The 18,548-nt window shown below is 37.1% G+C and overlaps 1 protein-coding gene across 1 annotated transcript in view; it reads right to left on the bottom strand.

Moving 5' to 3' along the window:
- Positions 1-18,279, bottom strand: part of TNPO1 (transportin 1) — a 50,648-nt gene extending 32,369 nt beyond the window's left edge. The window contains exons 1-7 of the mRNA XM_079701605.1: positions 17,882-18,279; positions 15,642-15,717; positions 11,125-11,274; positions 8,120-8,226; positions 6,010-6,143; positions 4,527-4,608; positions 1,444-1,566 (exon numbers count right to left, since the gene is read on the bottom strand). Coding sequence (XP_079557731.1) covers positions 1,444-1,566; positions 4,527-4,608; positions 6,010-6,143; positions 8,120-8,226; positions 11,125-11,274; positions 15,642-15,717; positions 17,882-18,100 — 891 coding nt within the window. The 5' untranslated portion in view covers positions 18,101-18,279. The remainder of the gene's footprint in view (positions 1-1,443; positions 1,567-4,526; positions 4,609-6,009; positions 6,144-8,119; positions 8,227-11,124; positions 11,275-15,641; positions 15,718-17,881) is intronic.
- Positions 18,280-18,548: the final 269 nt, after the last annotated feature.

Raw genomic sequence — 18,548 nt, forward strand, 5'->3', positions numbered from 1 at the left:
CATTATACAATTACAAAAATTAATTTTATTTTTAATTTGGAAAAAAGTAGTGACATTTCTTTGTCAACTATATAATTTTTAGTTGCCAGCAAAATAGGTTTATCATGTCCTTCATGTCCTTTGAACATACCAAGCCAAATCCACTCTTAAGTTGGAGGAAGAATCTGATCTCCAAATCTATCCAAATCTACCCCTCTTTTAAAAACCTAACATACCGGGAATTCCCTGCAGCCCAGTGGTTAGGACTTGGCGCTCTCACTGGGTTCGATCCCTGGTCAGGGAACTAAGATTCTGCAAGGTGCACAGCATGGCCAACATCCCCCCCCCCCCCAAAAAAAACCTTACATGCAAAAACAAAATAAACATAATCAAAGGCATGAATTCCCAATGTACCTGGGACTGAATCTGGGGTCAAGTGATGAATTCTTGAATGAAACATCTCACACGACAAAATACAGCAACACAACTGCTGTGACAGGCTAGCCCCTACCATGTCCTACTACTATGCTGGGTATTGCTGAAGAAAGAACTGTAGCCTTGTAAATTAGGTCCCCCAGCTGTGACGTGGCAAATGATTAAATGTCTTTCTCAACTTTCTGGTTAACCCCAAACTCTCACTAAACTCTCAACCAACCCCACCTGTTTCTTCTAAACACTTTACAGAGAGAAGGTCATTTATCCCCATCTTTTGCTGCTACATATCCTTATCACCACAACTATCTTTCCTAATGTTTTAGAAAAGGAGTTACTGAACATCATGAATGCTAGCCTTCTTCTAACCAGTCTTAGATGCCATCCTTTAAGTACAACTACATTCAGCAATATGAAAACTAGGTATGACTAGTAATAATGAGTATTGCCCAACAAATTACTTTGTCCTAAAAATAATTATATGTTATCATGTATTCCTTCCTTTAATTACAACTATCTGTGCTCAACGTAATTACAATATCCTAGTAAAATTATTTTAATCACATAAGGACTGAAAGAGAGCCTTTTAAAATCTAAATGGTCTGCTAGAACTCACTATAATGGTTATGTATTTTCTATTCAGAAATTGTTACCACTGTTACCATAAATCAAAAGTTGATCAGATCAATTTACCAGTAAATGGGTCAAAAACAAACTCTTTTAAGTACTACAGTTTTATTGGCCTAACCCATATCTAATAAATACAAATCTAAATATTTCCTAGTTACACTGGTTAAAAGCTATCTACTCCTTTAAACAACGTTCCGCTCTATAACATCTTATATCTCATGAGAGAAAAATCGCCATAAAGATAATTTTTAGCTTTAAGATGATCATAACTAATTTTTATAGTCCCCCCCCAACAAATGTGACAAATAAATTGGAAGACAGTGGTTTCACACTATACGTTTTGTGCCCAAGATTTTTCTTGAGGGGAAGATGAGGAGAAAGCCTTTAAATTGCTTTTATTACCTCAACTATATTATGCATGTGAGGAAGCAGGCGATCCATTCGAACTTCAAGCAACATCACAAGTGCCCGGCACACATTTTTCCGTACCTCTGGTTCTTCATCACCAGCCAATGCAAAGAGATTCTATTGCACAAGAAATATTTTCTTCTAGTTAAGTATTCCAACATACTAGAAAGGTTTATACATAATAACCAATAATCTGCAAGGTGGCAACATTTAAAGAAACCCTAAGAAGATACTGTACAAATAAAGGCTTATGAATTAACTGGCCCTACTAATACTTTATAGCATTAGATTATAAAATAAGACAGATGCAGAATGATAACTGCCAAAAACTATGATTTTGGTAAATGATCTAAAGCCATTTTTCAGAGTATGAGTGGTTGCATCTTGAAGTAATCTTTAGTTTATGAGAATAAAACCATGTCATTAGGACATAGGAGCATTCACCCAGATCACCCAGAATTAGAGATAATCATTAAAATAGTTTGATTTACCCTTCAAAATTACCGTCTGTTAAGAGATTATTCCTACCAACACTGATTCTTAGTAGGCATACATTCTATAAAAGCACCAACAATTGGGAAATATATACTGAGTTTCCAACAATGTGACCCTAAACTGCTGTCATTCACTGAGTCAACTACTGAAAAAATAGTAATAGTAGCAATCGATCTTATGCTGTTAAGTTTCTCTACAAGGTTTAAAAAAAAAGTGTGAATCAACAACACTGTTTCAATTAACCTTCTCAACTCTGAGATGCTGCTACTCAGTTTTACAAGTTTAGACGTTATATAACTTGCTAGCAAGTGGGGGAATCTGAATTTGGTTTTCACGAAATCATGGGTGAGTCCACACTCATTTCATTATACCAACAAGCCTCCACTAGAAAAAGCTGTCTCTTGCAGAGGTTCAAGTGGAGATGTCAGAAGAAAAAACAATTAAGCCTTCCCTATCTCACTCCTGAGGTTTTACTTTATTTACACACACATACTGAAAGCAGTAAAAAGATGATTAAAATAATTAAGTAAAATCCAATGTGTCCCACTGTCTCTTCCCAGGACCACAGAAACATCTCTAAAGAGATGAACCTGAAATCGTACTACAAGAAATGGGTAAGACAATGGAAAAATTTAAATATCAAATGTGACAATATGTGAAGTACTGTTGTAGCATTTTAAAAACTGTCACTTCTCCAAGTCCTGCCTCTACTAGACTGAGGCTTTCAAAACTCTGTAGTTGCTCTTTTAATTTTACATGGTCAGAAAGAATACAGTTTTTCCAGCAGGTGCTGCTCATATAAATCCTTCGTGAAATTTGATGTTGTCTTAAGTATGAATACCCAGCTTTGCCAAGGTATGTTATAGCCAAGTATTAGTAACCAATACACTTTTCATCAGTACCAGCACACGTAGCAGGCATGATTTCAGCCCCCGATAAAAACACTGGTGACTGAAGAAAACTAACCAGTTATTGATTTAGCAAATAGTTACTGAGAGCCTACCATGTGTCAGGCGCCTCCTCTGGAGGTTTACTACTCTTAGAGGATGAAGAACTGAGTGAATCTTACTGGATTACCAAGTAGCACAGAAGTGTTAATATGGTATTTAACACTACTGGAAAATATCATTAAATGTCAGGAAACGTTCTTGTTCCACTTGCTGAGTATGGATGGCCCTGTGGAATTTTTATTTTCAGAAAGAATTTATTTTATTCTAAATTATATTTCTGTATAAGATGCTGGTATGTCTATTACTGTTCTCTTTAACAAGCCATGAGAGAAGAACACTAAGAGGGAATACTATTATAATTACAATAAAAACTACTACTGCTTCTAAAAATAATAGCAGTAGCTAGCATGTGGAGTGCTTACTTTGTAGCAGGCACTGTTCCAATTTATTTTTAGCCAATACCTTTTTTAACAATCCAACAAGGTAAGTCTATTATTAGCTGTATTTTATAAAAACTGAAAATACCAGTTAAATAAGGTGCCCAAGGTTAACAAGCTACTAAGCTGTGGAGCTGGGATTTGAACACAGGCAGGCTTACTCCAGACTTCTAATACTGTCCACTACCCTCTATACCAAACTAGACTGAAAACACCTTGAAGCATAAAATTTCTTTATGTATCCTTAGCACCAAGCACAGTGCCTGAGTCACAGTAGGTATTCAGTAAAATGTATTTAAGATGCATGTTTTCATTTCAATTTTCAAATGGCTTGAGGATTCTAATGGCCACTACTTGTAGTCTACTGGTAAAAGATGTTTAGAAGAAGCTTGTCAATTTAAGTGATGAGAAAAAAAAGACATAATTTCCCCCCCTTCTTTCTTGTAATTTCCCAACAGGAATACCAGCAATATGGTCTCTGAAGGACTTTTTTTTTTTTTTTTTTTAAAGAAGAGCTGAAAAGGAAAAGACTATTTAAATTTCATTTGATGAAAATAAAAGTGAAGTGCTTAAGGAACTTTAATAATCCTTTCACCATCGCTGTTATCAAGCAGAAGTTCTGAAAAGAAATTCTACTGCTTAGGGTTCAATGGACAAAAAACTATGTCCTGTTGTCTTTCTGCTTTTATCAAAAAGTTAAAAAGTACCATTAGAAATGCTCGCTGAGCTTTAACAGCCAATTTTCCCCCCTGAAACTTCTCATTTTACACTGAAAACCAATGGAAAAATAGAAGTACTATCCTTTTAATTTATACCTTCAGATTCTTTATCAAATTGAGTTTATTCAACCTCTTCATGTTTCTAGTATCACAAATGAGGTGGGAGATTTAATTTCCATATGCAATTTGAACAGTATATTGAGGTAGAAATTTTTATAATCAAGATATTAAACACAGACATACCATAATCAATGTTTGCACAAGTAGAAAACTCAGTGAGAGGAAAAGTACTTTTATTTTCAGTTAACGAGAATCACAAAGTTTAGACTGTACCCAATTTTAATACTATCAGAAATAATTTAAATATTGACAGCTCATAATTATAGATTATCGTATTTATAAAATAAAACTACATGCAATGAACAGTTTCTAACCTCCTCAAAAATAAAGTGGGGTGGGCGGAGGACAAATCTTACCTCAATAAAGGAATCAATGTGCAACATCAGAGCTTGAGTTCTACTGATGATAAACTGATTGACACAGGCAACAGCATGAGACCTAGAAACAAAATGCAAAATACACTCATTGAAGCTCTGTTCCATTTACAGAAGACTGGCAAGAATTTAAACGTTCCTCCATAAAAATATTACAGTGTATGTACGGCCATGCGTGTGCACACACACCCTAAAAAGAATGAGTCAAAATTCTCTATGTATTAAACATATCCTTCACATTCTTTCCATGTTAAGTGAAAAATGCAGGTTCTAGAGCAATATGTTAATGCTACTAAGAAAGTGGAAAAGCGTCTGGAAGGACGTGTTCGCTCTCAAGAGTGGGAGGTTGGATGGGGACATAATGGGAACTTATTATTTTAGATCTTAAAGTAATGGGTATGCATTCCTTCTGAAACTGAAAATGTGGACTGTTCTACAGCCTATGTGTTCTGACATACCTAATCTAATCCCATAGCAATTCTTAATGGCACTACTGTTAAAAATATACCCATAATCTAATCACTTACTACCTCCACTTCTCCTCTAGTCCAAACCATAATCTCCCATCAGGACTATGCCAACAGGCTCTAACTGGTTTCCCAATTTCCATTATGCAAAACCCCACTACCTGTTTGACACACATAAATAAGATCACATAATATCCTTGTTCAGATTGCTCCAGTAGGAATCTACTTTTCCTGACAAACGTCAAAAGGCAAATATTTTAAGCTTTGTGGGCCACATAAGACCTCTGTGGCAGCTTTATTACCCACCCGCCCACTTCAACCTTTTAAACTATGAAATCATTTGTAGCTCATAAGTCACGCCTGAGTTTGGCCACACGGGTCACAGCGTGACGATTACTGGCGTAAACATCCCCTGTAATGTGCTACTCCCTACCCCTCTAGCTCCATTTCCTACTGTGCTACAAAATCGTTTTCTTCTGTCACTCTAAAAGGTTTCTTCCTAACTCCAGGGACTTTGTACTGTTGTTCCCTCTTAAGTGATCTTGGCTTTGATCGTTCAGAAAGCCTTGCTACTTTACTTTGTTCAGGGTTCCTGCACAATTGTTGCCTGTGACAAAGAATGTGCTGCATAACACACCTGTGAATCACTACCTAACCCCTTATGCTCGCCATTTTTCCACAGTATGTGTCAACCCCGACAAGCTCCGCAACACACTGAATTTCAGCCTCACACAAAGGACTTTAAAAGCGTGCCTGTTAACCATTATAAATGTAATTAACCATGCAGATGATGGAGAAGTGTCATAGTCAATGAAAATTTCAGCAGAGTGACATTTCACAGGCTGTCATTAGGAGTAGATTTTAATTATCAAGTCCACCTCTATGGAACAGCCAGTTATCTTCTGCCGATCGCAAAAATACTAGGTAGTGCAAAATAAGGGAGTGGTCAGGTTCGTATCAGAGTTTATAAATTAATTTAAGATTGGCTATATAGATACCTTATTTTTGGACTACTGTGCTTGAAGAACTGTAAAAATTTAGGAATCATGATGTTGAGAGGACGATCTAAAACATCACTATCTAAAATCTCAGCAGAATCTTCACAAATCTTCTGAAGGGCACCAAATGCTCCCTGTAAAAGACATTTCAATGATGAGAATTAAAAATGAAGCCATTTTAAAAGCAAATTGAGGAATATTAACTAATTTGTATGGATTAATGTTCCCAGTCTACATAAAACCTGCATCATAAAATCCATACATTTAATCATCAGCTATATGAGAAATTTATTATACCACTGAGTCATTTAAAACCTCAGTTTAAATATAATGGTACATTTTAATTTTAGCATTAAATGTCTTAGAATTAGAATTTTGATCGTCAGGGACTGTAAATAATATCATCTAATTTAAAAACTTAACTTCTGAAGTATTCTTGCCAATTTTACATCAACACTAATTTTTCTCTTATTAAATACCAGTTTGTTAAAACAATGTAAAACTCTATGTTTACGTATAAGTGCATTTAACCATTGTACCACTTCTCTTTTTGAAGCACAAAAGGAGGTCTTAATTATCATCAAAAAATTATTTATATGTAAACCATTCATTGACAAAAGCTGTTAAAAGGGCAGGCAATTCAATTTTGCAATTTCCCCTACAACCACTTTACAACCAAGTGGCTTACCTACAGAGCTCCTGTATATAATATCTAACCTACCAGTTACCTCAACCACCTAATTTACTCTGCTTATAATTCTATCAGCAGTACCTTGGGACTTATTCTCTATACTACAGGTTAAGTTAAGAATACTGTATGACTTAGTAGCTCCACAATTTCATGATTATCAGTTTAAACTTTTTATTCTTGGAAAGTGCTTGCTTAAAATTTTGGCTTCCTTTTATGTTATCATTATACCAAAGCACTATTTAAATTTTAATCAACTGTTACCTGATGGCTAAATATTATTATTTTAGTTTTTCTGTAAACTTCCAAGGCATTACTAGAAAATGTATATATGAGAAAGCAAGATTGCTTTCTTTTTCTTTGAGGGAGGGAGAAGAGTGACTTTTTAAGACTCCTGTTTGCTAGCTTTCCCTCTCCCTGGTCCTCTCTTCCCCAAGTCGGATCTGGCAACAAAATGTTAAGTCAAAAAGACCACCTGATTCCTTTTTATTAGGTTATTTTTGTACCTGCCTTGCCTCCAAGCCTTGCTCTTTTTTGAGAGGGAGATAAGTCACTGCCTTAAGAGAGGCAAAACACCTAAAATGATTTCTATTTAAAACAGATTTCTATCCAAACTGGAAGCCTGCTAATGAAAGAGATGGTTAAGGTACTCATTAAGTGAGAAATTATAGGAAAACAAATCCATACAGATTCCCTTTCATCTCCCCAAATGGAAAGGTTGCTACTGATTTGATCAATGGCAAACAAGAGACTATAATTAATATATAATTAAAACTATACTACAGGGCTTCCCTGGTGGCACAGTGGTTCAGAGTCCACCTGCCGATGCAGGGGACACGGGTTCGTACCCCGGTCCGGGAAGATCCCACATGCCACGGAGCGGCTGGGCCCGTGAACCATGGCTGCTGAGCCTGCGCGTCCGGAGCCTGTGCTCCGCAATGGGAGAGGCCACAACAGTGAGAGGCCTGCATACCGCAAAAAAACCCCAAAACCAAAAAACAACTATACTACATATACCTCAGACATACCATAAGAGGCACAAAAACAACTTAGAGACACTGAAAATGTACCCACAGTCTGGGAATTGGGTAAATTTAATTAAGTCCATCTTCAAAAAATACGACTTCACCTGATTAAGCTTGACAATTGCTCTGCTGATTACATATACACACACCCAAGAATAGTTTTAAAATACAAAAAACAGAAGATATTTCTTTGTAGGAAATACAGTAAAGAGGTTTTATAACTTAACGGTCTTTAAACAGTAAGATACACGATCACCAACATAAAACAAAAAGGTAGCTTTAGGCTTCTAAGTTTTGAAGTTACATGTTTCAGAGGAATTATTTTTTCTCAATATTACTAATAAACATGAAAAGAAATATAGAAAAGAAAAATTATATATGAAGCAAAAATCCTTACCTCACAAGTGTTGTAATCTTCAGAATCCAACAGGCTACAGAGTTTTGGTAAGAGGTCAGGCCAATTCTGCAATTCTCCCTTGGAGGCTATAGTTGTAATCAAAATACCTTGAAAGAAAACACACCCCTTTAGGAAATCTGACTGCATTATGTTAGATACTGCCTTGTGAACCACCACAAGCCAATGTGAGTGCTCACGTTTGCACGTGCACACACACACACACACAGTTTAAATGTTCCAAATCAGTGTACGACTTGCAAACCATGTCAACAGTAACGTTCACCAAGGATCACTGTATCACCACAGTACATCTGTGGAAACCCCAACATAAATCAGATCCATTTCTAATCTTGCTTGCCAACACTTCACCCTCTTTGTATTTTTAACAAGTACCTGTACAAAAGACTACAACCTGCTCTTCTCCAACAATACCAAGAATAGTTCTACTAGTTAAAATTACCCCTATTTTATAAAAATTATATACAAAAGAGTAGAAAGAAATACACCAAAATGTTATTAGCAGCACTTATCACTGGGTGATGAGTATGAGTCTGTTAGATTCAAATAAAAACACATAAAAGAGATAACAGCTCTCTGACTTAACCTGGGATCAAAGACATGACTCAAGGCAGAGAGAGAGAAAGTAGATGAGCCATTAGCCCAGAACATTCCAAGGATGAATCACTGGCAAAGTGATCTTGGATCATGGAGGCTAGTGGCACAGGCTGACTGATCATGTCACTCTGAATGGATTATTTCAACTGTGTTGTGTGGCTTAGCTGTAATAGCTAAGGATCATGCAAATACAGAAATATGTATGTAACACAAAAATTTTGTGTATTTTTCTCTGCCTTAGTAAATTTAATATTAGTAACATAATGTAATATGCCTGGTGATTACAGATCTTTTAGCACCTTAATTAAGAGTATAAACAGTAGGCAAATAATATGTAATTCAAAATACTACTCTGTAAAAAAAATTTAAAAGAAGAGAAAAAGTTCTCTCTTCATAGTTATTTTGAGAATTCAGTGAGATAGGCACACAAAATGCCAGGCATATAGTAAATACTCAATAATTATTATTGAACAACAAATTCTACTGTCTGTGTATATAAATTCTCTTTGAGTTTTCCATTGTTAGTTTTGAGAAGGCTGCTCCCAATGGTAAAGAGTTAAAAAATGTAAAGAGTAAAGTTGTTAGCCAAGATTTACTCTCCACTAAAAAAATTAAATTATATGGTAAGGGTCTTAAAATGATAGCATTTTTAAGATATAACCCGTTCAATTAAGTGGCCTTCTGGTAAGATCAAAAAGCAGCAAGACTAATAGATCTGTTCCTTCTTGCCATGTATTCTTTCCTGAAGTTAAGACATGAAAGAATTGAGGGCAAGAGAAATTTCTGGATCTGCCTAAAGGAAACCAAACATGTCTTAAAACAAGCAATAATAAAAATTAAACACAAACTAAAACTCGGTACTAAGAGTCTGCTGACATTCATGACTTCTGCTGAGAGAATATTAAAGAATGTTGACAGACTGACAAATTCAAATTAATTTGACCCATATAATCTCATCCACTCTCAAAAAATATTCTAATGCCAACACAGTTGCAAAAAGTGAAAAATTGTAATTCTCAGCGGACTCAACAAAGATGGGAGTGAAAACTGATGTGCTTGGTAATACCTATTAAAATTTTAAATGTTTAAAACACACACTCTGACCCAGTAATACCACTTCTACGAATGAATTCTATAGAAACTTTCTCACCTGTGTATGAAATACATAAAAGGATGTTCACTGAAATAATAAAATTACAAACCATACATTCTTTAACAAGGAGAAACAATTTTACACCTCTCTAATGGATTACCATACAGTCACTGAAATGTGGTCCTTCCCAACACACTTCCCTGGCAAGATTTACCGTATGTACTGCTAAGATTTAAAAAAGTTTTAAAAGACTGGTATACACTGGTACACCATCCATTTTACCACTGTCAAGAGTCTGGTAGAAAATCAGGAGTATATGAGGGTCCATGAGAATACCCTAGGGAGACCCTTTCCTCAAATTATAAATGCCCTCTATCTATCCTATTTAAAATCAGTGTTAATAATGGCAATGTTTAATATTTGGAGGGAAGTTACAGAGCCTCTGCTTTTTGAGTAAGAGATGAACTGGGTACTTTTCAAACCTACCATGAGACAAAATATACAAAAGCAAATAACTTTTAATGAAAATGACTGACTCACTATGGAGGTTCTTAACTGAATTCCATTTAACCAACCTGCCAGATTAACAGAAGCTTTCCAGGTCCTTGTAAAACATAGCTGCTGAAACCCCATGGCATATGGAATCTACCCACTGGTGGGCTATTCTGCAGTACATGTCTATTTCTGCTTCTACCAGATGATGTGTGTGCTTACCCACAGTCAGTTGTATTGGCTCCCAAACCTACTTATTCCAGTTACTATAAACTAAGCATTTTAACACAGTCTTTCATAAAATGGTAGAAAGTTGTTCTTTCACTGAAAACAAGTTGAACACTGAAAAGACTCAAAAATTACTGTAATTAGGTACAGACAAGGCAAATATGAATTAAAAACAAGGGGGGGGATATAGTGAAAATCTAAGGTCCTACACGGAAGATGTTTTACAAAGAAGTTTTTCTTCACATGTAAAAGAAAGTGAAACTGGAAATTATACCCCATGTATGACACAAGGAAGACATAATTAAGGAACCCACAGAAGAAACAGTAGTCCTAGATTAATATCACTTGTTAATGCCCCACTGTAACCAACTTTGATTAAGCAACTACTAGTCTAGAACCTGGTCTCACTGGATTAAGAGAGCTTTTAGTAACATTATTTCAAAAGCAGTATTGAAAAATTTTCCCCATCACAATTCAACATGAAATGGACGATAAAAATTCCTATGGAAATGGTCTGTCATATCAGAAACCAACCCAGTTACAAACAGGACAAGCAAAATTGTAACAGATTACTTACCTACAGTAGCTCTAATCAAAGGAGAGGAGTCACCGATATTGTTTAAACATTCACTCTTAATAAAGTCTGTTACACCATTTGGGAAGTTCTGAAAGTGTGCTTTCACGTTATTCTTCAAAATTAGACCACTCAATGATCTTGTGGGTTCATCTGTAACAAAATAACAACAGCACTGAGTTTTAAAGTAGCTTTCATTTCAAAATATACCAAGAATGGTAACTTTAAAAATGTATTCAGAAACTGATTGTAACATTTCATTAATTTGCTATAACCAGGAAAAAAAAATACCATAAATGATTATCCAAGGATTAGCTCCATGATTTATAGTTCAGGGTTTCTCAACCTTGGCACTATTGACATTTTGGGCAAGGTAATTCTTTGTTGAGGAGTGCTGTCCTGTGCACTGTAAGATGTTTAGCAGTATCACCGGCCATAGGTGCCAGTATTACCTCTCCAAGTTGTGACAAGCAAAAATGTTTCCAGATAATGTCAAATGTCTCATTGGGCAGTGGGGACACACGCGTGCGCATGCGCGTGCGTGTGCGCGCACACACACACACACACACAAAACTGCACCTGGTTGAGAACCACTGATTTAATTTAAGAGTTAATTTAGTTTATATATGGCCAATGTACTCAAGCTTTATTGGAACCTGATATAAACATCAAATTACAGATCTGAAAGTATTAGTCACTAAAGATATCCTATTAAAAAATTAAGTGGACAAAGAACATATGGGATCACCTTCACATACAAATAACTGCCGTTCATTTATATCATGTTTTTCACTTGCCTCTGAGCTAAAAAAAAGGGGGGTGGGGTGGGGGGGGGAGTAAAACAATATTTAAATTTCCAGAAGTTTTTAAAAAATACAATCTATGTAAAAGAAGTTTAATCCATAGATAGTACTAAGAAATTTTCCAAGACCAATTTAATATTAGAATATAACCAATGCTTTAACAATTGGCCTCATCAGCAACATTAGCAACAGTTAACATTTTCTGAATGTTTATTAGGTACTAGACACTGCTAAGTGCTTTCCAAGTAGTTCGCATTTAATCCTCACAACCTCATGAGACAGGAATTATTATCTCCACTGCACAAACAAGGAAACTGAGGCCTTTGCCAAAAGTCACACAAGGCTACGAAGTGGGGAAGCCAAAACATCAACCTTAGGAGTCTGGCTCCAGAGCCTACACTTGATGCACGGTACAGGATCACCCTCCTCAAAGGGCTGGAAGACATGAACAGGTGGTGTATTGAACACAATATGCTGTTTCAGCACTACTGTTTTACATACTTTATTAAAAAATAAAACTACCCAAGCTTGTTCTAGTTAGTAGTATGCTCTCAAAGTCTGATTGGCATTGAAATCTTCAGGGGTACAGGACAGGGGGAGGCAAAAAGATAGTGTTTCTTTGCATATAAACCCCATTCAAGCCATCACAGCAATATAGCCTACGAGCTTTTTATGTCACCTTCTAAAAATTTCTTCCTGGTTTCAATTACCATCATTCAATCAGTAACTTATAATGAAACAAAAACACTTCTAAATTCTCTTGAAAGTTTAAAACTTCCATAAAATAAATGAAAAGATTTAACTTTAAAAATTTAACTTCCTCGAGCAATAAGCTTTTCTCTTAAGTCAGCCATTAATAATTCAGTCATGTAATTTTAAATGGCATGTGTATTTGTTTATAAGAAATACACTATATCATTTTTACAATTAAGATTACAAGATGAAGTTTTAAAAAAATCACGAGGTGCGGGCTTCCCTGGTGGCGCAGTGGCTGAGAGGCCGCCTGCCGATGCAGGGGACACGGGTTCGTGCCCCGGTCCGGGAAGATCCCACATGCCGCGGAGTGGCTAGGCCCGTGAGCCATGGCTGCTGGGCCTGCGCTCCGCAACGGGAGAGGCCACAAGTGAGAGGCCCGCATACCGCAAAAAAAAAAAAAAAAAAAATCACGAGGTGAAATGATTTAAAATTAAAAATGTAAAATATTTTATATCAAAATACTTATTTTAATTAAAAATATCCCCAGTCCCAAATTCATTTAGAAGAGCCAAAAATTAACCACGTCCTCTTTTTAAAAAGACCACTAGGTCTCAATTCTCATCTGTAAAGTGAGGGAAGTAGATGACCTGATCACTGAGGTCTCTCCACATCTAAAATTTTACTCCATGATTCAGTGTAAACAAATTCACATGAGGAATGGCAAAAAAGTTCCTAAATAAATAAGCATTTTCATTTCAAGAATTTACTTATGTTCCTTCTCTAATATGAATGGCCACAATGCTAATTTTTTTAAATAGAAAACTAGATATAGAAAACTTGTGTCCCAAATGAATAAACACAGGAAGAAATACCAAGTATTACATAAAATCCTTTCCAACATTTTGTGGTTTTGTAATTAATAGGTCTTTTGGGAGGCAGTTACACACCCAACCTCTCTTGCTGCTATTTGAATTGTAAGTTTGTCTGCTTTTAAAAATACTTCTGATGTATCCTCATAGCCCAAGAAAGTTTTAAGAAAGAGTATAATATTATACCTATCTTAATATTTGGAATTCAGGATGAGGACATGACAGAATAGATGACTTGGTGAAAACAAACTTAAAATTTTCAAGTTAAACAATATAGTTTAGAAAAATTCATTTATTAAATCTTTAAGTCCTTATAGAATTATCTGATTACAACTACGATGTGGGAAAAATAAAATTTCTATGTTAAGAAATAACACATCACATTAAGGTATATTTATCAAACTAGGAATATTAATTGCTGACTGTAAAGATATGTTGAAGGACTTTCTAGTTTCTTAAAATTTAAATTTAGAAATTTAAAAAGTTTCTCTTGGGCTTCCCTGGTGGCGCAGTGGTTGAGAGTCCGCCTGCCGATGCAGGGGACACGGGTTCATGCCCCGGTCTGGGACGATCCCACGTGCCACGGAGTGGCTAGGCCCGTGAGCCATGGCCGCTGGGCCTGCACGTCCGGAGCCTGTACTCCGCAATGGGAGAGGCCGCAACAGCGAGAGGCCCACGTACCACAAAGAGAAAAAAAAAAAAGTTTCTCTTACATGCTTCAATCACAAATTAAAATCCCTAAAATTAACTAGAAAATTTGAAAATAATTCAAAATAAATCATTATACTGTGCATGAATTATTAAAATCTGAATAAATACAAGATTAGTGAGATTTTAAGGCCGTTAACCTACTCGCTAGCGCTTGGAGTTGAAACCTTATGGACGGTCTGGTAGGCTAACACAGGCATTTTATAGCTGAAAAAAGCAAGAGAGGTGAAATGAGTGTCAGAGTCTAAGACTTATTTCTCAACTCCAAGTGTAGTAGTTTTTACTAATTGCGCTATGGCTTCTGAAAGGGTATATTGCTTTCATTTAGAGGCCAGTCAGTTGCTCAAAAAATACCTGAGTGCGATCTGGGCACCTGACAATGTTCCAGGAAGGGAATACTCAAATTAACTCTACGAAGAACACCTGTCACTACAATGTAAGCGCCACGAGGGCAGATTCTCATTTATTTTGTTCACTTTATTGCCCCTGAGCGAGCAAACTGCCTGGCAAAGAAGAGGTGCTCAATAAATATTTGTAAAATGAATAAAGTAGAGATGGACACATTATTTGTATTAGAAACAATCAAATGACCGTTTCATTTAAAAATCAGGCTGTTACAGGGGTAATTTAAAACTGTTGTAGAGAGCTTCCCTGGTGGCGCAGTGGTTGAGAGCCCACCTGCCGATGCAGGGGACACGGGTTTGTGCCCCGGTCCGGGAAGATCCCACATGCCGCAGAGCGGCTGGGCCCGTGAGCCATGGCCACTGAGCCTGCGCGTCCGGAGCCTGTGCTCCACAACGGGAGAGGCCACAACAGTGAAAGGCCCGCATACCGCAAAACAAAAAAACAAAAAAAACCTGTTGTAGAATAGTTAATGAAAAAGTTTCATGTATACTGTTAGAAGGTTTAAAAAAGTTACAGGAGTCTATAAATAGAATGATCCTTTTTCTGGTTAAAATTTAAAACAGTACATAGCCATATAAAGGAGTATAGAATTAAGAGATTAACAATTGTCTCCGAGTGATGGGATTATACATGACTTCTCATTTTGGTTATATGAACTTTTAATCATACAAATATGATCACACAGTCAGTTATTTAGCAAATCCTGCATTCAATCTGTGTATTAGAAGAAATCAATCTCTATGACATTCATGTAAAAGGACTGAAGCAAAACACCAAAGTAGACTTTGCAACATTCTTTTCATTTGCAAAGGATGAGTGAATTTATTACAAAAACACCCAATTAACAACTGAATGCTCATTAAGCATCCAAATGCTTAGAGTGATAGTAACTCTTTCATTCCACATGTTTAAAGCAAGTGGTTACTACAAAGTGAAATCCTTTGAAATAAGTAACTCTTTGTATATTTTAACACATCTCAAAGACAAAATTTGAAGTGTAAGAAACTTTTAAGTAGTTACCAACACAAACCCTACTTACCTTCAGATTTTAATTTTGTAAGAACAAAAATCAGGTAGTTGTTAAAGTCTGGATATTGATTGAGCTGTTCCAGTTTCTAGAACAAACAGTAGTTAAGGAAACTTCTCAGTGTAATCTAAGGAAGGAATTAGGCAGTTTTAACCTAAAATCAAGAATCTCTTTTGTGATTTTTAGCCTTGCATTTTTTCCAGCAAGAATAAAGTTATCTTATTAAAACCATCAATATGCTATTCCAAGAACACATCAATGGTTGTTAAACCTCTTAGGCGCTTTATGGCTGAAATATTAATATTTTACATCAATTATACTCAAGACAACATAAGCCAAGCTCCACCTTCAGCACAGGCGCATATCATATGAAAAAATTTTTCAAAACAATTTCTGTGATTTATTTGAACTTAAAAAAATCCCTAATCAGAAAGGTATTTAAGTATAAAATAATGACAAAATGAAAAGCATCTCAAAGAAACAAAAACAAGTCTCTTAAAGATCACTTAGGGAAATTAACTTTATAAATCGCCTTTTAACTTAAAGTGCTTTTATTAGACTCATTTGTTCTTTAGAATTCAAAAAGTTAAGATAAAATGTTATTTATGTGCAAGTCTACATATCAAACCTTGTAACAGTCAGTATTATAAAATTACCACACTGCAACAGTTCTACAGTTCTGCCCCCCACCCCCCAACAAGACCTAACGTTTCCAGTGACACCTACGTGCAGGTATTTCATTCTGTTGGCAGGCAACAATGACATAATGCTCTACTATGTCGTTCTTCAAGCCCTCTAATCCCTAACATGCTTTTTAATAACACCACTAATTGTGTTTTATTAGACAGAATTTTCTCAATAGACCTAAATCTTTAAATTAAATCCACGATACACACTCTAGGCACACCATATTAGCTACTTATTATACACTAGAATACTCTCAGTGTTCAGTGCTCGGGACATAAATTAACTATCAAAATACATTTCTCTAGAAAAATTCCAAGGTGTACTTTCTTTGACCAAAAAGACCCTAGTGATTTCTTTCTTTAGTGAACAGCCAAGATTAACAGCATGCTGATACGCTAATAATCTTTTATAAATATTTCCTGATAAGGTTCAATTGCTTAGGACTTGAGCTATCTATCCATAATAGTATAACGGTCTTTCTGACATTGCTCAAGCCTATACAAAAACAATAATTACATTCCTTCCCAAAGAAACATAAAAGAACAAGGTCATTATTAGGCACTCTGAAAATATAAAGCAGTGAGTATTTAAAAAATACTATTAACTTTTATCTACTGAAATTTAAGTTGTTCCTTATGCCATACTATGCTCCAGGCACACAGAATAAACCGTAAATTTGATTCCTAGCGCACGCATAGTACTGAGCATATAAAAGGTACTTAATAAATATGTACTAAAACAAAAAATTATGACATAGTGCTGTACAAGAAATTACAATGCAGTTTTGGGATTGGCTAACAAGAAATTAACTGTCACGTAACACCTACAATTCATCAAATATCAACTTTTATCATTTCTACAGCTATGACAACACAAATTAAGACTGAGCCACAACGTTTCAAATACAAGCTCCAATACACCCCCAAACGACTATTCTTCCCTCAGTACTAGCAGTATACAAGCGAAATGGCTTAAAAAAAAAAAAAAAAAAAAACCAAGTAGACCTAAATCATTAACACCTCCATTTTAGAATAAGCAGTATTAATTAACCAAAAGGCTAGATACTTACCTACTGAAAAGTTTTAAGTTACAGCAATGCAGTACTTCCTTGAGAAACTTATTTACCAGAACTTCTCAAGTAACTGTATTTAACTTAACGTTTAGTGTTTTAAATTTAAATACGTCCAAACTACGCCAAAAAAACTTACTTACCAAATTCCATACTAAGCAATTTCCCGTTTATTAACAATAAAAATTGTTTTTTTTTTTGTTTTTTTTTTTTTGCAAGCAGCAGACTTAAGTTTCCTAAAGAATTAACTTCGGCTTAAAATAAGAGATAAAACGGTTATTTCTGATCGGGTGAATTTGTTTCCCTTATTGGATGCAGCAAGAGCTCTTCATTTGATCACAGTTTAGGGCACTACAGAAAGCACACAGTAGGGGTTTTGCTTCTTCTCTTAAGCCTTTCTGCCTCTAAATCCGTAGTAATAGGACCAGCAAACTCGGTAAAGACTTGGTAATTGAGCAGACCGTCTTGAGCCAAAGATTTAAAAAGAAAATCTCACTTGGGAGGCAGGGAGCTCGCAACAGGTGTTGGCACGAACAGCCCCGGGGTGAGGCCTGAGACCCCTCACTTCTTGGTTTCCAGCCCTTCCGGGCAAGGGCCTGGCAGAAACCCCAGGCCCAACACCCAGGCGGTTCAAACCCCGCGCCAGCTCCACCCCACTCAGGCCGCCGATCTCCGCCGCATTTACAGCGCTCTGCCCGCCGCCCCCTCCGCGCATTGTGTGGGCCGAGGCGTCGGTCGGGGGTCCGCGCCGGCACCCGGCTGCTCCGCTCTCCACCCTCTCAGCCGGTCAGCGGCGGGCGGGGACGTGAAGGGCGGCTGACTCACATGTCGCGATCGCGGGTGGCGGCCAGGAACCCCCAGCCTCCCGCGGGCCGGAAGCCGGCGGGCGCTGCGGCGCTCCGAACCGGAGGCACGAGGGCCGCGTGCGCGAGGCGGCGGGCAGGGGCGGCGGCGGGCGGGCCTCTCCTCACGGGCGGGCGGACGGAGGGCGGAGGGATCCGGGGAGCGGGAGGAGGGGGAGGGGCGGCGGGAGCCACCCGGCCGCCGAGAGCGGGCCCCGCGCGGGGCAAGCTGCGCGGGCGGCGGCGAGGCCTCGGAAAGGATACTTGTTGCACGGTTCTCTGGATGGTGGTGTCGGGGGACTGGGACTCCTTCAGCAGCTG

This window comes from Hyperoodon ampullatus, assembly GCF_949752795.1.
Source record: "Hyperoodon ampullatus genome assembly, chromosome: 4".
NCBI lineage: Eukaryota > Metazoa > Chordata > Mammalia > Artiodactyla > Ziphiidae > Hyperoodon > Hyperoodon ampullatus.